This window comes from Caretta caretta, chromosome 15 (genome assembly GCF_965140235.1).
Source record: "Caretta caretta isolate rCarCar2 chromosome 15, rCarCar1.hap1, whole genome shotgun sequence".
In the NCBI taxonomy this organism is placed as follows: Eukaryota; Metazoa; Chordata; order Testudines; family Cheloniidae; genus Caretta; species Caretta caretta.
In genome coordinates, this window is record NC_134220.1 from 28,211,732 (window position 1) to 28,231,801 (window position 20,070).

General features: G+C 41.3%; 1 protein-coding gene and 1 long non-coding RNA gene across 2 annotated transcripts in view; one reads left to right on the top strand and one right to left on the bottom strand.

The window, feature by feature from the left end:
* LOC125622950 (uncharacterized) overlaps positions 1-20,070 on the top strand; it is a 42,191-nt gene that overhangs the window by 15,339 nt on the left and 6,782 nt on the right. The gene's annotated exons all lie outside the window — the stretch shown is intronic.
* NAA25 (N-alpha-acetyltransferase 25, NatB auxiliary subunit) overlaps positions 1-20,070 on the bottom strand; it is a 48,239-nt gene that overhangs the window by 5,171 nt on the left and 22,998 nt on the right. Inside the window, exons 12-23 of the mRNA XM_048821606.2 lie at positions 17,744-17,951; positions 17,108-17,197; positions 15,375-15,555; positions 13,951-14,050; positions 8,259-8,410; positions 7,389-7,514; positions 6,817-7,060; positions 6,479-6,602; positions 6,030-6,095; positions 4,439-4,536; positions 3,773-3,883; positions 1,635-1,781 (exon numbers count right to left, since the gene is read on the bottom strand). Of these exons, the coding sequence (XP_048677563.2) occupies positions 1,635-1,781; positions 3,773-3,883; positions 4,439-4,536; positions 6,030-6,095; positions 6,479-6,602; positions 6,817-7,060; positions 7,389-7,514; positions 8,259-8,410; positions 13,951-14,050; positions 15,375-15,555; positions 17,108-17,197; positions 17,744-17,951 (1,647 nt within the window). The remainder of the gene's footprint in view (positions 1-1,634; positions 1,782-3,772; positions 3,884-4,438; positions 4,537-6,029; positions 6,096-6,478; positions 6,603-6,816; positions 7,061-7,388; positions 7,515-8,258; positions 8,411-13,950; positions 14,051-15,374; positions 15,556-17,107; positions 17,198-17,743; positions 17,952-20,070) is intronic.

Consider the following 20,070-nt stretch of genomic DNA (forward strand, 5'->3'; position numbering starts at 1 on the left):
ATCAAATGCATAAAGTCAACAATGAAAAATACAATTTATTTTTCTAATCTTTCAGTTACAAGACAGACCAAAGATGACTAAAGCAGCACTTGAACGCAAACCCAGAAGTGTGATTTTTAAGTGGCATGATGTATCTTTTAAACAAACTCCGTAGTTACACTCCAGGGAAGCTTGTCTTCACATTAGTCGGTAGAGCTCCTAGAAGGATGTAAAGTTATGGCGGGATAGACAAGCTGATAAGAGTTTGTCTGAAAGCAACAGCCGCACAGATCTGATTCTGTAACCGTGCTACGTGCCTATTTTCCAGAGTCAATGAGAGTTTTGGGGCTACAGACACTGCTCATTCAGTGTTTTGAGCAGCTTCTCAGCATTGTTCCTCAGAGTTGGGTTTTTCTCTTCAGTCCCACTGGAAACATGTCTACATCAGCTCATACAATTCTTATAATTAAAAATGGTAACAGCCCCCAGCTATTTTAGGTGAGGAGAGCATAATTTCCCAACAGAGAGCAATTCTTACACTCATTCCTATTTGGCAATAGCACAAAGTCATGGTTCTCAAAAACCACACCTCACTTGAATTATGCTACGACTTGCAACTTGTTGCCAACTTTCATAACCTAAGGTGAGGCAAGAACACCAATCTACTTTTGAGTCTTGCACTTTAGAGAAGACTCTCAGAACACATTTAAAGATAAAGAACTGGCTAGTTCTGTCCTTTATTTGCTAAATCAGATCTGTACATCTGAACTTGATCCTCCACCACTCAACACCAATGATATTTTGAGGTGCTGAAGAGAGGCAGGCCATTATTTAATTGAAAGACAGATTCAAGAAGCGGACAGTGAGTACATCCTGAATGTGCTTATTTCCTGGTGTCATAATATTTTGGTCCTTCAGGGCATCTTCTCCCTCATTTAATCAGAGCAGCATTCACGGCTTCAAAGAGATTTCTTCACTGGGAATAATTTTCATATACATCTTAACACATATTGTGCCTGACGTGTTTTGCACCTATAGATTCCTGTCCTCGATGCCCTCTAAACAGCTAAGAGTTAGAAGGGACAGCTATTTTCTTTCATATGGATTCAGTAATTTCCCTGGCAACTTTTATTAGTCAGAAATAACTGAACCACAAGGATTTTCTGTCACAACTGTGCTGGCCTTTATTATTTGATGTTGTCATGTCTTTCTAGACTGAAAATAAGAACATCCATTTTCATGGCAACAAATTAATGTCACTCACGGCATTTTGTTGTCCACATACTCAACTCACTTAAAAAAAAAAAAAATAAAGATACATAGGTTTACAATTCTAAGGTTCCAGTAGCATTTTTTAAATTAATGAATTTGTGGAAATAAGCAAGAAATGATCAGTTTAGGGAAAGTTACTATGCTGGACTCCACATGGTAGGAACTTTATAACTAGAACTCTACCACTCTGGGTCAGTTTCAACCAATTGTGACCCTATTCTTTTTAGCTAATAGCAAACAACTGCGTCAATCATATCAGTGGTTATAAAGCTTTTTCAATAGGTAACATTTAAAGAAAAAGGTGAAGTTAGCCAAGAGATATTCTCTAGGTTTATTTTTTTGTTTTTAAAATAAATCACATAAAATAAGGTACAGTTTCTTACCTGTGAAAGTAAAGTGTCATCTATGGACAGTTCTTCAAGTTTAAGTGCAGTCAGAATTATTTCGAGCCCTTTGATATGATCTATAACATTGGAAGTTAATGTCTGTAGCTCAGTAACATAATCCAAAAAACTGGTAAATACAGGAGGCTATGGAAACAGTAAGAAGTGATATTAAAACACATTTTTACACCCATTTAAAATATTTTTGTATATGACACTCAAGTCACTATTTTAAAATAAAATGATTCATTTGTGTCCAAACCCACAAATGTGCTAGTCAAATATAGCTTAAAAAGTAGGGCTGGCTGGGTGGCAAGCATTTCCGTTGTGTGAAAAACTGAGCTCTTAGAATTTGTTTTTATTCTGCTATGTAATGAAACTGACTCTATAAGCCCAGTAGTTAAGGCATGTACCTGGGAGACTCAGGTTTGGGCCTTGAACTTAGGTCTCCCACATCCTAGATGCATGCCCTAACCACCAAGCCATAGAGCCAGTCAGCAGCTCAATCACTCCTGTTGGAGCTGTTCCACTTGGTATAAATAAACAAACAATCATTTGGCCAGAGAGAGTCTGACTTTATTGCCCAATAGTTAAGGCATGCACCTGGGATGTGGGAAGCCAGGTTCAAATCCTTGCTCAGCCCGATTCCAGCCTGGATCTAAGAAACCTTCTTGATGAAAGTTTCATCGAAATAGATACGTTTCCATGACAAGTTTCAGTTTAGACCAACTGGCATTTTCCAACGGAAAAAAAATTCATTGAAAAATTCCCAACTAGCACTATTCAAAATGACATTTCATTTAGTAGTTAATGTTTGTAAAAAAACAAAACAAAACCCCCTCTGAAGATGAAAAATGTTATGTAACTTGATAGTATCCTCATTTTAGAAGCCTTTATCTTGAAAAACCTTTTTTTGTGGGAACAGTTTGGAAACCACACCAACCTTGGACTTAGGATGGTTATATACAAAATAGAAATCATACTAACTCTATCCAACAGGCTAATGCAGATACTCAGCAGTGTTGGTTATGGTATATTCCATAATGTTGCATTTTCCCATTAATTTTCAAAAGCACATAAGCGACTTAGAAGTCCCACTTTCAAAAGTGGCTTAGGAGAGCCCCTTAATGGAGGCTAAGCTCTTAGCCACTTTTGAAAGTAGGACTTCGGTGCTTTTGAAAATTGCACCCACTCTCTTCAGGGATCAGAGTAACAGCCGTGTTAGTCTGTATTCGCAAAAAGAAAAGGAGTACTTGTGGCACCTTAGAGACTAACCAATTTATTTGAGCATGAGCTTTCATGAGCTACAGCTCACTTCATCGGATGCATACCGTGGAAACTGCAGAAGACATTATATACACACAGAGACCATGAAACAATACCTCCTCCCACCCCACTGTCCTGCTGGTAATAGCTTATCTAAAGTGATCATCAAGTTGGGCCATTTCCAGCGCAAATCCAGGTTTTCTCACCCTCCCCCCCCCCCAAACTCACTCTCCTGCTGGTAACAGCCCATCCAAAGTGACCACTCTCTTCACAATGTGTATGATAATCAAGGTGGGCCATTTCCTGCAAAAATCCAGGTTCTCTCACTCCCTCACCCCCTTCCAAAAACCACACACACAAACTCACTCTCCTGCTGGTAACAGCTTATCCAAAGTGACCACTCTCCCTAGCAGGAGAGTGAGTTTGTTTGTGTGTGGTTTTTGGAGGGGGGTGAGGGAGTGAGAGAACCTGGATTTGTGCAGGAAATGGCCCACCTTGATTATCATACACATTGTGAAGAGAGTGGTCACTTTGGATGGGCTATTACCAGCAGGAGAGTGAGTTTGTGTGTGGGGGGGCGGAAAGCGAGAAAACCTGGATTTGCGCTGGAAACGGCCCAACTTGATGATCACTTTAGATAAGCTATTACCAGCAGGACAGTGGGGTGGGAGGAGGTATTGTTTCATGGTCTCTGTGTGTATATAATGTCTTCTGCAGTTTCCACGGTATGCATACGATGAAGTGATCTGTAGCTCACGAAAGCGCATGCTCAAATAAATTGGTTAGTCTCTAAGGTGCCACAAGTACTCCTTTTCTCTTCAGGGAAGCATCATAAGATTAGAACTCATGTCTCCATTGAGTTAGTTGCCTACCATAACTACACTGGTTTCTTTTTTTTTCTTTTTCTTTTTCTGTAAGCTTGATTTGAAGGGTCGCAGGACACTATCACAGTAACTTGACACCCACAGGGTGATGGACATTGTCTGAAAGGAAGAAAAACAGATGTACAAGTATGGTACAAACAGAATTAATACTACTGGAGCCATTTTTAAGTTCAAAATTGTGTCCTTTATTAAAGACTTAAAATACAGTAACTGGGATATGAAGGGAATGGAGATATGGTGGCTTCCATAGTTGTACATAAAAAACCTGGGATCTGTGCACTTCATTTATTATGCTAAAGTCCTGAGCACAGTCAATTCTAAAATATTTTACCATTATCTTCATCTGCATCTCATTTCCCAAAAATTACACCAGGCCCCTTCAAGAAACAAAACTTTAGGAATCTCAACATGCTCCTGTTTTAATTCCAAGTCTGGAAGTCGGGTTTTATTTTTGCATTATCATCATCATCATGATTATTTGTATAAAGCTCAATGTGAAAAGGCAGGGTTCAGGGAGCCACATGGGAGAACTCAGAAGGGAGCAGGATACAGATTTCATCTTGCAATTTGGATGGTTGTAAAAGAGAACAATTAAATTAGAACAGCAGGAATTTCCAAAGCAACCAAGAACTGCAGTAAATGAAAAATGCTTACCTCAACAAAGAAGACTAAGTTTTCTAAAATGTTAGGATGAGTTTTCAAGATGCCATCTCTGACTTCCATCAAGTCACCTTTACATTTATTGAACAAATCTGGAAAAAGGAAGACAATTCTTATGTTCAGAATAAGGATCAACAAAGATGCTTACATATTTTTATGTGGTACACATCTTATACTACATGAAGCTACAAAAAGACCTATTTCAAACTAGTGTATGACAGGATACAGTTAACCAAAGACTACTTCTAGAGTGGATACAGTTTTAAAATAATTTCTGAATGAATCTGTAATGCAAAGCCTTTGTCAAAAACTTGGTATAGGATTTTTTTCTATTGTCTTGTGCATTTGTAATTACGTGCACCTTTCACATCAGTACAGCCAGAAATGGAGTAGGAAGTCAGATAACCCAACATTTACCAGCAAACAGGTTCACCTGCAGGTTTTTAATAATAAACTGGTTTAAATCAAAACCCAGGCGGTCTGCTTACAAGAAGAAAGATAGCTACAGGTGGAGATGAGGGAGAATATAAGGAAGGTTAAGAACAGTAAAAGGCCAGTTTTACATGACTGTCCTTTTCTGACTGATTCAGAATCTCTTACTGCATTTTCACAACATTCTCACTAACGTCAGTGAGAGAAATCCAGCTCTCTTCCCCTTACTGATATTCTGGTGGCTTGGTGTTTTTCCTTTTATCATGCAGGCATTTCTCTTTACAGAGAGAAGTTTACCTTTAAGCTTGCTAAGTCCTTTTACTCAGTTAGAGGATTAGTTTAAACCTTGTGTGTGGGATTTTAGTGCTTCTGAAGGGTGCTGGACTGACAGACCCAGGGAACACAGCTCCCTATTATGCACAAATCTGATCCAGCAGAGGCAGTACCAACTTCCCAACCGCATCTCACCAGAATGCCTTAACCTTGACCTGAAGGGAAGGTTCATTCACTCCTTGCTCCCTCTGCTAGGGCTGTCAACAAGGTTGCCAGTTAGTGCCATGATGGTTTGTGTGATATACAGACCTATATGCTGGGAACTGGACTCAGTTCAAACCCATTTCACATAATACCAGGCAGCAATCATACGTTGGTAACTTTTGGCCATTACAAATTGACAAATTTCTTTAAAATCATTTCAGGGCTTTCTCTTCCCCTTTACACAAATGTTAGATTATAACCCCCCCCCCCCCCCCAGAGCATTTGGTTTGCTGCTGTATAGGGTGTTGGGTAGTATAACAAAACCATTCTGTGCTTAAAAATGGAATCTAGATCTGTAATGACTGACTTTTTGCTTCAAAATTACCTTAATGTCTGGAACGAGGAAAGAATATTTCTAAACAGCAGATAAATAATTTGGATTATTCTTATATCACCACAAACCAGCAAAGTAGAATTCCAGCGTGTGACTGGTATAAAGCCATGGTTCTATTTTTTTTTTTGGGGAGTGGGGGACGGCAGTGAAACAATAGGACATAATAGCTTTCTCAGCCTCCAGCGATTTAAGGATATTATCAAAGGAGCCTAAGTGAGTCCCAGCATTTTTAAATCACTGTTTGCCTTGGCTATAAATGTTTATTCCCAAACTATTACTTACCTGTTAATTGTTCTAGTAAAGATTTAAAACAATTCCCTATCCTCTCTTGGATTTCTGTTGAATCTTCTGAAAGAAAAAAAGGTTACAAATAAATATTTTCTAAATAATGGTTTTTCTGCTTCAAAAATGCAAAACAATTTTTTTTTAAAAACCCACAAAAATATGCACTGTATGGATGCTTCAAGTGTGAATGACTGGTACATTAATATCATTGTAAGATAATTCAGGAAGACTTCAAATCAAGCACATAAGACTAAATAAAGCTGTGATTTTCTTCATAACATAAAGTGTCATTCAAAGAATCTACACATAATTGATCAATTTGTTTCCGACTCATTAATATACTTTATTAACTAAATGCAAAGCCATTTTGAAGCTGTATAGATACCTCCACCCCATGCGACACCCAACACAAATTGGTTTAACCTCCCCACAACCCAAACACTTACCTAAGCCATTGGTATCTAGTTCATAAATATCACTAACAAGATAAAACAAGCTACTCTGGCACTGACAGCTGCCATTACTGAAGAAGCCAGCCATTCGGGTAGGAGGAGGGCCAAGGACGGGATACTAGGCAACAAGCAAAGAAAAAGAAAGATGTTGCAGCTTTTCCTTAAACAGAAAACAGTGTTTTTCTTTGGCACATCTCAGATTTCAAAAGCTACAAACTCAGGATCAGTTAAGTGAGTTTTGCAGCCTGCAGAACGTTACAAGATGCACTGAGTTTCTGTGCTTGCATTCATGGTCATTAAAGATTCTGGGATCACTTTTTCTTAGCGGGTACCTGAATTTTCTGCTCAAGAAACCGCTTCCCTGAATCCACTGCCACTTCCAGTTGTTGAAGCAGAGACCGTATCGTATCAATTTTGGATGAGACACCATTCTCAGAAGTCTTTTCAGAGTTCTTTGGGTGAACAGTATGACTAAGAGTTGGGAGTCCGCTTACTAGCCTTAAAGTTAAAGATCGGATTTGCAGCCAGATGGTTTCTTCCTCCAATGACAGTTTCCTATGCTCCTCAGAAATGTCCCTAGGGAAAGACACCATGGGTTTTTAGACAAATGTTTTATATTTATAACAGTAGCAAGCTTCCATGAATGTCCTTTATCCTATTCTGGTGCAAAGCTTTGGAATTACATGTGGAGAGGTGGGAATGACTGGAAATTCAGGGAGTGGTATTAATGTGAGTAAGATAGATGAGAGCATTGTTAGACATTGTAAATGGTGCTCTTGTTAAATGTGCCCAGTTAGCCAGCCTAGAAAATATTTAAGTGACACTTGGAATTTATCTGGAAATGATTTTCTCTCTAAAACATTTCTGAAATACTGACCCCTGCATTCTGGGCCTTTGTACTCACCTGTCTTTTGGATCCCAATTAAATAAGACCGTTAGGTCTCTGTTGTCATGCAAATCTTTCCATAGAATATCATCTTCCTCTGGACTCAGACTCATGGACTTTATACTTTCTTCTAAACTGGTTGATCTAGCACATAAATATTAGTATCGTTAAACCAAATGTTTAATAGTTGAGGTGAAAGCCCAACCCACTGATATAGTCTATATTCTCTACAGAGCACATAACTGTTAGCTACCATATATAAAAGTCAAATCTATCTACTAGTGTTAAAGAGATAATGCTGGTAGGGACAGCAAACTAGCAACTCACATGGACTAATTGGAGCTTGTACTGAAGGTAGTAAATGTTATTGGAGGGATTAGAAGTATTGGATAAAGTTTTTAGGATAATAAATGAGTCCTTGTTGTACTTCAATAGTACATTCCAGCAGAGCACCTCAAACATTAAACCTCCCAACATCCCTCTGAGGTACCCTAGTAGTACAACACATTTTACAGATGGGGAAACTAAGGACTTGTCAACACTTATAATGCTACAGCAGAACAAGTATAGTGCAACCCACCTCCCCGAGAAGCGGTAGCTAGGTTAATGGAAGAATTCTTCTGTCCACCTAGCCCTGCCTATGCAGGGACTTAGATTGTCTTAATTATGCTGCTCAAGGGTGTAGATTTTCCACACACCTGAGTGGTGCAGTTAAACCAGCCTAATTTTCTAGTGTAGACCAGGCCTAAGGCTTACAAGGAAAGCAACTCTGATGACCTGTAACAGGTAGACAAGAAGCACCCATTCAGGAAAGGCTGCCCTTCCCATGCAGAATCCCTGACTGGTTTACTGTTTGAGTTACTGTACTTTTGTCTCTGCCATACTTACATATTTGCTTCAAGTAAGAGGTCTAACAACATCCGTTCAGTGCGGACTTGTGCAAAGTGAAGTGAGGCATTCAGCCGGTTCCTAAAAGCAATGAATTCTGGGATCTTCTCAAATGCACCATACTTGTAGGCTTGAATAATATATTCTGAGGTCTGGGAAGGAACACACATCATCTCTGTATTAGTTGCCATGATACAGTAAAAACAACTCGAGTCTTAACAGGGTTACAGCCAAATCAAATTTGTGACTGCCATGAATCTGAAGGTGTAGAGTCTAGCAAGCACTTATCACCTGGGAGAAATGTGCAGTTCTGCTTGCCCAAGCCTCCCAGACACAGACAGCGGTGTAAGCTTTGCTGCTTTCCTTTAGCAAAAGCAGCCTGTACCCTGGGATAGTGTGTCTAGCAAGCTACCAATTTCTTTATTAAATAAATGAGCCAACACTAAGAAACCTCGAGTTGGTGCCACCCCTAAAACTGAAAGACAACTTTTTTTTTAATTGTGGAAGCTTCCTCTTTTCTTCAGATCTTGTTATGCACGCTATAGAAAGTGGGGGCATCTCGAACAAAATACAACCATTTTATTGAGAAAATCCATTATAATGAAAATAAATCTACCCCAGATTTTCCTGCAACTGATTTGGGCATGTGCCATTGTGTGTTACTTTCACATAGGTTTAAAAAATTACTCATGCTACACTTTTGCTTCTCATTTTTATTAGGTTTTGAATACAGCATCACAGGATAACACCATGCGGTGTGTACACATTACATCTCAATACAATCTAAATCCCAAAGGAAACATCAGAATTCAAGCATTAGTTTGCCTCCCCTCTTCAATGAAATGCAACAGTAAAAGCTCTAAACCAAGATTTCGGGCCCATCCAAGCGTTACCCATGACGAGATCTATATGAGTAGGGAGCCCAAAACGAGCATTTATTTTGATGTAAGTATCAAAATATAAAGACATAGGAAGCAATTCATGCACCAAGACAAGATCGATACTTTACCAGAATTACTCTATCAATGAGACATTCTGGAAAATCAGAATGAAAACCACAAATGAAAGATTATGGGATGAACTCACACCTGACATACACCAGATCAAGTCACCAGTGTGTGTCTATAATACATTATACCAACTGATTCAACCTGGTCTGAAGAGCTTGAGAGACTAGAACCTTGTACTTAACACAGCCAAATGTCACCGTATGTTTGCCAAAAACAGGGAATGTCCGTTTAGCCAGTTCTCTCCCTGTCTTTTTACCAGGCAATTTGGTTATTTGCATAATATGAAAAATATGCCAATATTCAACAACATACCCTCTGATAAACAGCCTTGCAGAATTCATTTCAGGCTGCGGGACTGCGCCATGGGCGCTAATTCAACTGCATCGACGCGGCTTTTAAATCCCCACATGGAACACCTCGGTGCTCTGTTTGCCTGCAGTATCTGGAGAAATTAAAGACGGACGGACACAAGAAAATTAAAGAGATTACTTGTGATTCTGCAGATTTAAAGAAGGACTCTCTTGAAAAGGATGAAGTTGCCTTTTTAGTTTTGGTCAAGTACAGTAATACTGCCTCTTTTCCTCCTGTCTGCCCTTTGTGGTCTCTCTCAGAACAGGAATATTCAAGACTGTTGAATAGTGCACCCTACAGGATTCCTTAATGTTGGTCACCTTGCTAGGGGTTTAATTCATCTTACCATGGGGCATACATTCAGCAAGGAAGCTGAAAAATGCATCAGTTTAAGATGATCAGTACTGTTCACTAAGAACAAATGCACTTTTATGTGAGATCACTCAATTTAAACCCAAAATGTATTGTTTCAGGCAAAGTCCCATGAACAAAACTCTACAGGGCATGTTCAGTGTGTTTTGTATTTGGACAGTATGGTGGAGACATGTTCTGGTGAAATTTCAAGCCTTTTAAACAAGAATCTAAAAAGCAAGGAACAAGCATCAGGCAGCATCTTAACCCAACTAAAAAGGTAACTTTTAGAGAACAGTCCTCCTTTAACATTGCAGTTAGATGTTGCTGTGGAACTAGAAGGGGATCCGGGAAGCTGACATCAGAACTGTTAGTAGGATGAAGAGACAGCCCCCTAACTGAACAGCAGGAGGGAATGAAAACTGCAGGCAGATTTTGAACTAATGACAGTTGAGGCGTGACCTCTGTTAGAAGCCCTATTTTTCCATTGTTGACATAACATCGTCCTATTCAAACAGAACTCTGGAAATGAACCTCTCTCTCTTGCAATTTGCAAAACAGACAGGATTTAAAGATCAATACTACAGGCAAGCTGGTAATGCTCACAGTAGTGTAGTTTCCATTAAACATACCTAAGCTGGTGACTACTGGAAATTGTTCAGGTCAGACGATAGAGTAAATCAATGCTTGTCTTTCGGAAATCAAAGACACTACTAGTCAGCCGCCTTTAATGACTTTTCTGAAATGCTGCATCCATGAGAAGAAAAATGACAGGTGTAGGTCTTCAAAACTGTGTCTTCAGACTAATAGTAGGAAGATAGGGATCGTCCAAATGCATCTTTTTCCCACTTTGATTCCAATTCTTTGAGATGAGACAGTAAACCAATACACTAATCCAGATAAGAAGTATTCTGCAAAATATTCTGAAAACTGAACTGACACACCAGATTCTGAAGAGCGTGCCTCCTGCCTAGAGTGTCCCAATACCACATGGAATGTGGTTCAATAGATCTTTATGTGGATATGTCCCCTGAGCTACTGAAAAGGGCAACACGGTCTTCTCCATCCCAAGCATTTTTATAATTCATACTAATCAGAATAACCTTATCCTAAATTGGTGCCCAGAGGCAGTAATGCAGCCTGATGTTAGTTGAATCTGAGCTGTTTTCCCAATCAATATGATTTCTTGCTGCTTTACAGTCTTTAGTGCGCTCGGTTAAGAGAATTATGTCCATTAGGTGTTTTCTCCAAATCTTTATTTTTATTCCTTGGCATGTTGCTGTCAAACTTATCATCAATGAAAGTCACTTTGTCCTGATTTGCAGTCTCTTCCACTGAATTACTTGGAAACAGATCAAACATGACTTAACAAAAGCAAGTCAGTTCTCAATGAAACAAAAAGAAAAACCACTACGTTGATAAATCCAAGACTCTGCTATCAAAAAAATTAATGTTTCCATCCAGAATTTTGTTTCAGTATAATGAGAGTGCACCCATCACACAAGGTCCCAATGATCTTGACAAATAAGTTCAGCAGAGTAAAACAAAAAAACAGGCAAGTAAAGATAACAGAAGAGAAAGCTAAGATGTCATCTATCCAGCATGTCTGCCGCACAAGTGAGGTTCTCTGCCCCATTGTCACAAGATCGTTTTCATATCAGTTGCAGCCACATTTTGCAAATAAGATCACCACCTCGATTTCCACCCTTAGAAGACAGTTAAAGCATTACAGAAACCTTACACATTGAAAGAACTTCGCTATTGACAGACCAAGGAGATTCGTCTATGCAATGACTGCATTGTATGTATCATACACACATTTCTACACAGTACAGATAACCCTTACATTTTTATTTGATGTTAGAAGGACAAAGTGAGTTTTAAACCATCCACTGACAACCAAGAATTCCTAAATTCAGACAGTGACTCAAAGTGTGGAAATGTCAGTCTTTCTGGACCTCAGTTTCCTCACATCAGTAAAATGGGGATAATTCTTTATTACCTACCTCTCAGGGATGTTGTGATGATCAGCATTGGTAAAGCATTACCATGTAAGGGCTAGGTATTAAAATTCATTCCGTGGTACAAAATGTACCTCCTGAATTCATCGTAGGGAGCAACACTGTATATACAATCATGTAACAACTGTTACAGATTAGAAGCGAGGTGGGCAAACTACGGCCTGCGGGCCACATCCAGCCTGCGGGACCCTCCTGCCCGGCCCCTGAGCTCCTGGCCCGGGAGGCTCGCCCCCGGCCCCTCCCCCGCGGCCTCAGCTCACTGTGCTGCCGGTGCAATGCTCTGGGCGGCCGGGCAGCGCAGTTGCAGAGCCGCGGCCTGACCCGGTGCTCTGGGTGGCGCGGCCGTAGCGCCACCAGCCACCAGTGCTCCAGGCAGCGCGGAAAGGGGGCAGGGAGGGTTGGATAGAGGGCAGGGGAGTTCGGGGTGGTGGTCAGGGGGCGGGAGTGTCGATAGGGATCTGGGGGGGGGGTGGGGTGTCAGAGGGCAGGATTTCAACAGGGGGCTTGAACGGGGGCAGGGATCCCGGGGGGGCAGTCAGGAAGGAGGGGGGGTTGGATGGGGCGGCAGTCAGGGGTGAGGGGTCTGGGGGTGGTCAGGGGACAGAGGGTGGTTGATTGGGTAGGAGTCCGGGGGGGGGGGGGGGGGGGGGAGGCGCGTCAGGGGCGAGAAGCAGGGGGGTCAGATAGGAGGCAGGGGCTGGGCCACACCTGGCTGTTTGGGGAGACACAGCCTCCCCTAACCGGCCCTCCATACAATTTTGGAAACCCGATGTGGCCCTCAGGCCAAAAAGTTTGCCTGCCCCTGCATTAGAGCAATTTCTTCTATTCCTAATTGCCTAATAAATACTCACCCCAAAACCAAAGAAATAAGCCTAAGTATCGGTACTTCTATATCTAGGTATGTTTAAACAAACAAAAAAAACCCTGACAATGCAATTGTGGAACACTGATATTTTTCCCACAGCTACACCAAGATTCTTCCAGGAAATGTATTTCACAAATAAGAGTGCCATGACACTAACATTTAAAAAGTGTTAACAGTCACAAACAAGCAACTAAATTTCTCTGTAGGCCCAACCATGTGCATGTGCGTTTTAAGAAGTATCAAATGCTCTTCAGGGAGTTCAGCTGCTCTTTCATCAGCCCCACTCCAAAGAACCCCATTATAGTTGAGAGACTCATCTTTAAATCAGGAAGACTTTCCTGAAAGTCACACCACTTTTCACTCTGCTGGCCTGATGGTGGCAGTTGAAATAAGTTTCCATTAGCACTGCAGAATCCCAAATCCTGATCTTTATTCACTGTTTCAAAGTATTGCAGCTAATTTTTAGTTCTGTTCTGCTTTATTGAAGCCAGTTTTCAATAAAGTCAGTTTAATTTTTCCTCTCTTCATACCCTCACCCTATTCCCTAAGTATTTACTGCACTATTATGACAACCTACACTACTGAGACTAACCATACATCAATTATCCTGCTCCAGTCTACTGCGAGGCGTCAGGACCACCTGTTCATGCCACCAGGATCTTTATGTTATCAACCTGTGCTGCCATGTGACTTTCCAAAATGCTAAATATGAATTTATGCCATCGTGGCCATGTTATATTTTAGTTATAGGAATAGAGAAATCACTATTCTTTAGTGATTACATCTAAAATGGCCATAGCAGTACTTTTGAAATATAGTTATAATATATTGGCTTTTAGAAAATGAAAGAATGCAGAATTCCAGCAAGCAATGAAGTTTTGTGGTGCAATTACAAACCGTTCTAAACAAAAAGCTGAGACAAACCTTTACTATAGCCACAACAAGCTGCGATGTTATAGATCCATTTTTTCTATTGTGATCCACCCACAGCAAATCCTGTATAAATCTTTCTATGGGACACGTGTTCTTTTTGAAGTATCTTGGACACAACTGCTTTGTTAGGAGGAGTCATGAGAGAAATGAGTGTCACTTACATCTTTCTGGTTGGAGTGGAAAAACCTGAGTGCAAAATTGCAGGATTGGGATGCAGCAGCATATTGACCCAGGGCCTCTGCATAGCGTGTCAGAAGGTAACTGAAATACAACACAGTCATTTGAATTATACACCGTCACACAATGCCCTGAGAAGATGCATTTCACTATGGGTCACATTGACCAGGAAATCACAGCACACCTTCTGTCTTCATATACAATTCTCAAGGGAGTTACAAGGTAATGGGAATTTGTCAATGTTCATCTCTCTCTCTTTTTTTTTAATGTAAAGGTTCCTCTTTATTATTATTATTAAATTCTAATTTTGCCTAACCATGATCTGCAGGACACAGAGCTCCTCCTATCTTATCCAAGGGGCAAAAGCATTTTTAAGTTGATATCCACAAAAAAAAGCTTCAGGACCCTTCCATGCACTTGTGATCTGTGGGCAAGTCTACATTTAAAATGCACGGGCACAGCTGCACTGCTTTAATGAAGATGCTCTAAGCTCGTCAGCTTAGTTATTCCACCACCCTGAGAGGCAGTAGCTATGTTGGTGGAAGAACCTCTCTTGCTGACATAGCGCTGTCTACACGTGTGTGCGTGTTAAGTCGGTATAATGTCGTCGCTCGGGGGTGTGAATTTTTTTGAGCAATGTAGTTATACCAATATAGGTCTGTAATGTAGACCAGACCTGTGTTTTACCACAGCACAGTCTTGAGATTGCATGACCAGCACTTTATGCCAGAGCTAAGCTTTGCCTCCATACCAGGCATACAAATTCAAAAGGCATTTTCAAAGAAGGAAATCAATAAGTAGGTCCCCTTCATTCAGATGTACCAAGATTTAAAAGTAACCAATATGAAACCACATAAGAAACATATGGCAGAACTAGACATGGACTGAGGGACACTATGGTGGAGCTGAAAAAGATTAGAGGTCTGTGTTTTACATGTAATACTAACTCACATTTACAGAAGCACCATTAATTCCACATGCTATTTTGATAAAGCCTCACAGAAACATGTCTCCCTCAGGAGCTGAAGGCAGCACCCAAGTGGCAAAGCATCCTGCAAAACCATAGGGACAATAGGTGAAATCTGATCCGAGGGTGCCAGGCTAAATCCCCCACTTTATTAAAAACTCCATGGGATCTTCACTGTCCACCAAAAGACACGATCTTGGTTTTTAAGATCTCATCTAACAGACCTCTCTTCCCCTCTCCAGCGTGAACTGCATGGTACTCATTTTATCCATTTCATAAGGTGGAAGGCCTGCGCTGACCCTACCAGCCTGGAGTGATCCTTTTAATAACATATTACTGGTTTGTAATTCTAAAGGAAACGGAAAATAGAACATTTTAAAATGTTGAGGCTGGTTAGCGGAGAGCCAGTGTGACCAGTTACTCTGCGTATATACTACCCACCCGATTGTGTCGTGCTGTATGTGCTTCGCGTCAAGGCTGGCATAAAGCTCCACAACAGGTTCAAATGCACCAAGCACGCAGTAAATTCGAATGAGCAGCAATTTGAACTGGGCGTTAGAAGGACTGTGGGTTAATCCTTCTTCTAATAAAGTCAAGGACTGCCACACGGCCATCTCTTCACCTGGTGATGAGGAGACAAACATTAGGTGTGAACAGGGTATTTAATAGAGAGCAGGTTTGAAACTGGCACAGTTACACTGGGTTGAAAAACCTCTTTCATTGTTCCTCAAACACATTTCCCATGCTGCCTGCACGTTACTCTCCTCACTTAAAGCTACTTTGAATGATACAAACGTCTAAATAAATTGTATTACGCTTGGCACCAAAACAAGGCATGTAGGTACCTTAAAAATACATTATTACAATTCAATCTGGATGCAACAGGCACTTGCTAGAAGGAACTAGTTCCAGGCGCCTGGGTTTTCCACTGGGAACACTCTGCTACCATCCACCACAGAGCGCAGGCTCCACACTCCAGCAGTGTATGACAGTGAGAGAATGACCCTCTGGTAAATGACTCCTGGACCATTTAGACTGTAACCACATGAGAAGATTAAGGGTGCCTTTAAGTACCAGGGGGAGGGGGGTTAACTAGGTACACCCTGCCCCCAACAGAGCTAGGAATTTTGGGGCATGTGGCTCCACCTGCCATCCTCCCTGGAGAACCTTGTGTGGTGGAGCCCTCCATGATATTTCCCAGGGTGAAGGACCAAGCCTTCTCCAGAAAGGAGAGGCAGTAGCAGTCACACCACCAGGGGGTAGGAGGAGCTTCCTAACCCTCAACCACTATGGAGCCAGGACTTTAGGGAGATTTCCATGGCCATGGTCCCTCAATCAATAATACCAAAGGGTGAAGTCTTTACAGCTGCTGGAGCCCAGCAATGCCAGCAGTCTGATGTCAGAAGGGACTTTTGAATTTCTCTTAAGTGAAGAGGAGGTTCTGCAGAGGAAGGGGGTAGATTTTCTGCAGAGGAATGCAGAGAGAGGCTGGTCTGAGGAAGGATGGGGGGAGTCCTAAGTAAGGAGGCAGAGTTCCAAGGATTTTACTGGGACTTAAAAATTGAAATTCTTTAAAAATGTCAGGTTTCAAACGAGGTTTGGGTAAGGAAACACCAGCTCAGAAGAGGATAGTTTAAACAGCCGGGGATAGTTTATGCAGAAAAAATCCCAAACCCACAGAACTAACAAGCCACATGCTGACCATTCAGTCACCCCCACCCCCCCCACACACACACAGCCCTTCACTTGTAACATTGTATCCTTGCCCCCAAACTTTGTTTTTTGTCTTTAGCTTGTAAGCTCTTTGGGGCAGGGACTGTATCTTCCTATAGATCAGAACAGCGCTGAGCTAATGTAATACAAATAATCAATAGTAATAGATACACATCTCTGTTATAGCCTTAAATAACTAACGTCTAAGTTAAGCAATTCAAGCACTGTTTGTAAAAGAAGTGAGTTAAGCCTCAAGGAGATGGACCCTGGCTACGCTCGGAAACAACAAACTAACGTTGCGTGACTCAACAGTGACACCTTCTGCCCAATAAGTAGCAACTACAACTGAGATTTAAAGGATGCAAGGTTCAACCCTCCTGTTCAAGGGATGCAGAACACACATGTAGAAATAGAAAAATATTCATATAGGTTTTAAGAAGAGTAAGACTGAAGGGACTTACCTGCCTCTAGCCACATATCCAGAAGCAGGTGAACTGCAAGCAGACAGTAATAATCTGAAAACTGCAATTCAGTTTTCAAACAAGATTTCCCTATAGAGGAAAAAAAAGAGTCACCCTGCATAGTTCATATATTATCAAAATCATTACATGCAATAAACAGGGCCAATCATTTCTTACATAGTTATGTAAATTGGCAGCCTTTCAGCCCACCAGATTACATTTCTAAAGGGACACTGTCAGGTTAATTATTTTTGAAATCCCAAATTTCCTCACATCTGCTACTAATGTCAGATTATAAAAAGTGAATGAATTGTCAACGTGTTCCTTCTCCTCATTTATGCTTTTTGCAGTTCCCCCAAAGAGGACAGGAAATGAGTCCATTTCATTTGTATTTCTAGTGAGTTTCACTTCCAGGCTCTTCTATACTAGCTAAGTACTGCAGGGTCTAGGGTTACAGACTCCACAGAGGATTGTTTAAAGACAAAGAGCTTTTCAACCAGATACAAATACAACTACTACTTTTGTTTTGGTAAAATTGAAAATGCTTACAAAAAGTGACAAGCTTTTGGAAATTTGGCCCATAAGAAAGTCCAAATATGAATTAACTGCAATGCACTAGTTTCAAGATATTCTTACCAAACTCCAATCCATGCTGGTATCTTAACATCAACTCCCGGACTACACTCAGCTTTTGTTTTTTATCAATGGTGTGATAGAGACCAAGCAATCTTGTTAGCTGAACCACACACAAGTGTTGTTGCAAAGCTTTGATGTCAGCTGGTAGTGCAAGTTTACCCTCTTCTGATGCTGACAAAGGAATGATTCCCAGCAACTGACTGATGAACTGGAAAAGAAACACAAGTGTTAAATTTTGCAATGCACTTAGTCACCTCAAGAAAATAACAAGTCTTATATCCCTTTTCAGAAACTGGGACAAAATGAGATTATGGAGGTGATGGTACCAACTCCATAAATAAAATGGCATTGAAGTTTGAAGTTAGAGGGCTCACTCCTCAAGATGGTACACATTCGGATCCTGAGAAGGCAGGAAGTACCAAAAAAGTCAATGGGACTCCACACAGGCTTGAAGTTAACTATGTCTTCAAGTGCTTTGCTGGATTGTGGCCAGAATGCTCCACGCCTTGCTAACATCGAGCCCCAAGTAGAAATTAAATTCTATTGTTATTCATTAAAAATCATATTTATCAGTACCAACCATCCAACTCTTTCCAAGGAATTAACTCTCTCAAGACACTGTAAGTTAGAATTAAACCTGTTCAGTACTTTAGGAATTAAAATGAGTCATTTTGAAAATTACACTTGCAATGATACCATCAATTTCTCCTAGCTAAAAATGGCTTTAACATCACAATGATTATACCTGCTCTGAACAAGATAGATAACATGGGGCTTAAAGTGTTGGCAGCAGCCTGTTTATAGTAGGGCTACCGACATTTCCACCATTGGGGGAGCTGAGCCGATCTTAGCAACAGAGGGATCCCTAATACGGACAATGCCCATATGTAGTTTACACAGATTTTGTTAACAGACTTTGACTGATCCAGGACTTTTTATCTAACTCCCATCCCTGAGAAATATACCACAATAGCTTAGAAGAACAAGGGGGTGAGTGGCAGGATTCCCAGCTGCTGAAGTCATCTACCAAGCTGCTTGTGACTCTGCTGAAATCCTCTCTCAATTTAAGTTTAAATAAGGTAGGGGTCAGAAAGATTCTGGGAGAACTACCAATAGTGTCCAGTCATCTCTTTCAATTGATGCTGATGTGCCCATTCTGTCACTTGGATCTGCTGCAGTGTTATTACTTAGTCCCCTAACTGTGCCTGGTGCTTGGCAGAGATTAAGAGAAAGACATTTTCCAAGAGAGTATTTACAATTAGACACAGAGCATGAACAAGGACAGACAAGGGGAGAAGGAAAGAAGGACAATGTTCAACACAATAGTAACATAAGTCGTATTACTTAACAAGCCAATCTTATTCATTCTGATATTTTAGATAGAAACTAAGGGCTTGGCTACACTTGCAAGTTAGAGCGCATTAAAGCAGCCCCAGGTGCCCTAACTCACGACCCGTCCACACTGGCAAGGCACTTAGAGCGCCTGGAGTCTGCAGCTGGAGTGCTCCTGGTACTCCACCTCCACGAGAAACATGACGCTTTGTCCGCCTTGGCTGAAACGCCCCAGCGTCAGTGTGAACGAGGTGTTGCATTACTGCGCTGCGATTGGCCTCCGGAAACGTCCCATAATCCCCTTAAGTCAAGTGGCCACTCTTCTCATTGATTTGGAATTGGCTGTAGGAATGCAGATATGCCCTTTCAAAGCTCTGTTTCTGACACCCGGAATGCTTATCTGCTCTGGGACAAAGCAACCATTACTGTGGAATGCTGGTGCTGGGAGTGTGAGAGAGAGAGGCTGGGGAGAGGGGGGGTCTGCTGCTGTCTGAACTTACAAGACAGCATGTTGACATGCTCTCCCCCCCCACATACACACAACACACTCCCTGTCACACTCCACTCCACCCCATTTGAAAAGCACGTTGCAGCCACTTGCATGCTGAGATAGCTACCACAATGCACTGCTCTATGGCGTTGCAAGAGCTGCTAATGTGGCCACGCCAGTGCGCTTGAATCTGACAGTGTGAACACACTGCAGCGTTTTCTCTACTGCGCTCTCTGAGCGCTGGTTTAACTCCCGGCGCACTACGTCTACAAGTATAGCCATGCCCTGAAGTTCATTCTGTGGAGGTCTATCTTCCCTTGACGCTCATATTTAACTCACATTGCTTCAATGGTAGCTGTGCATGTTTATACAGGAAGAATAAACCTTTTTATGGTGATAGATATTTTGGGCTCTACTGTATATCTCAGACTGTAACAACTTGAACAAGAGTGAGGAGAGGTTTTGCCACTAAAATCAACAGAAGTGATGGGACACCACAGAACTG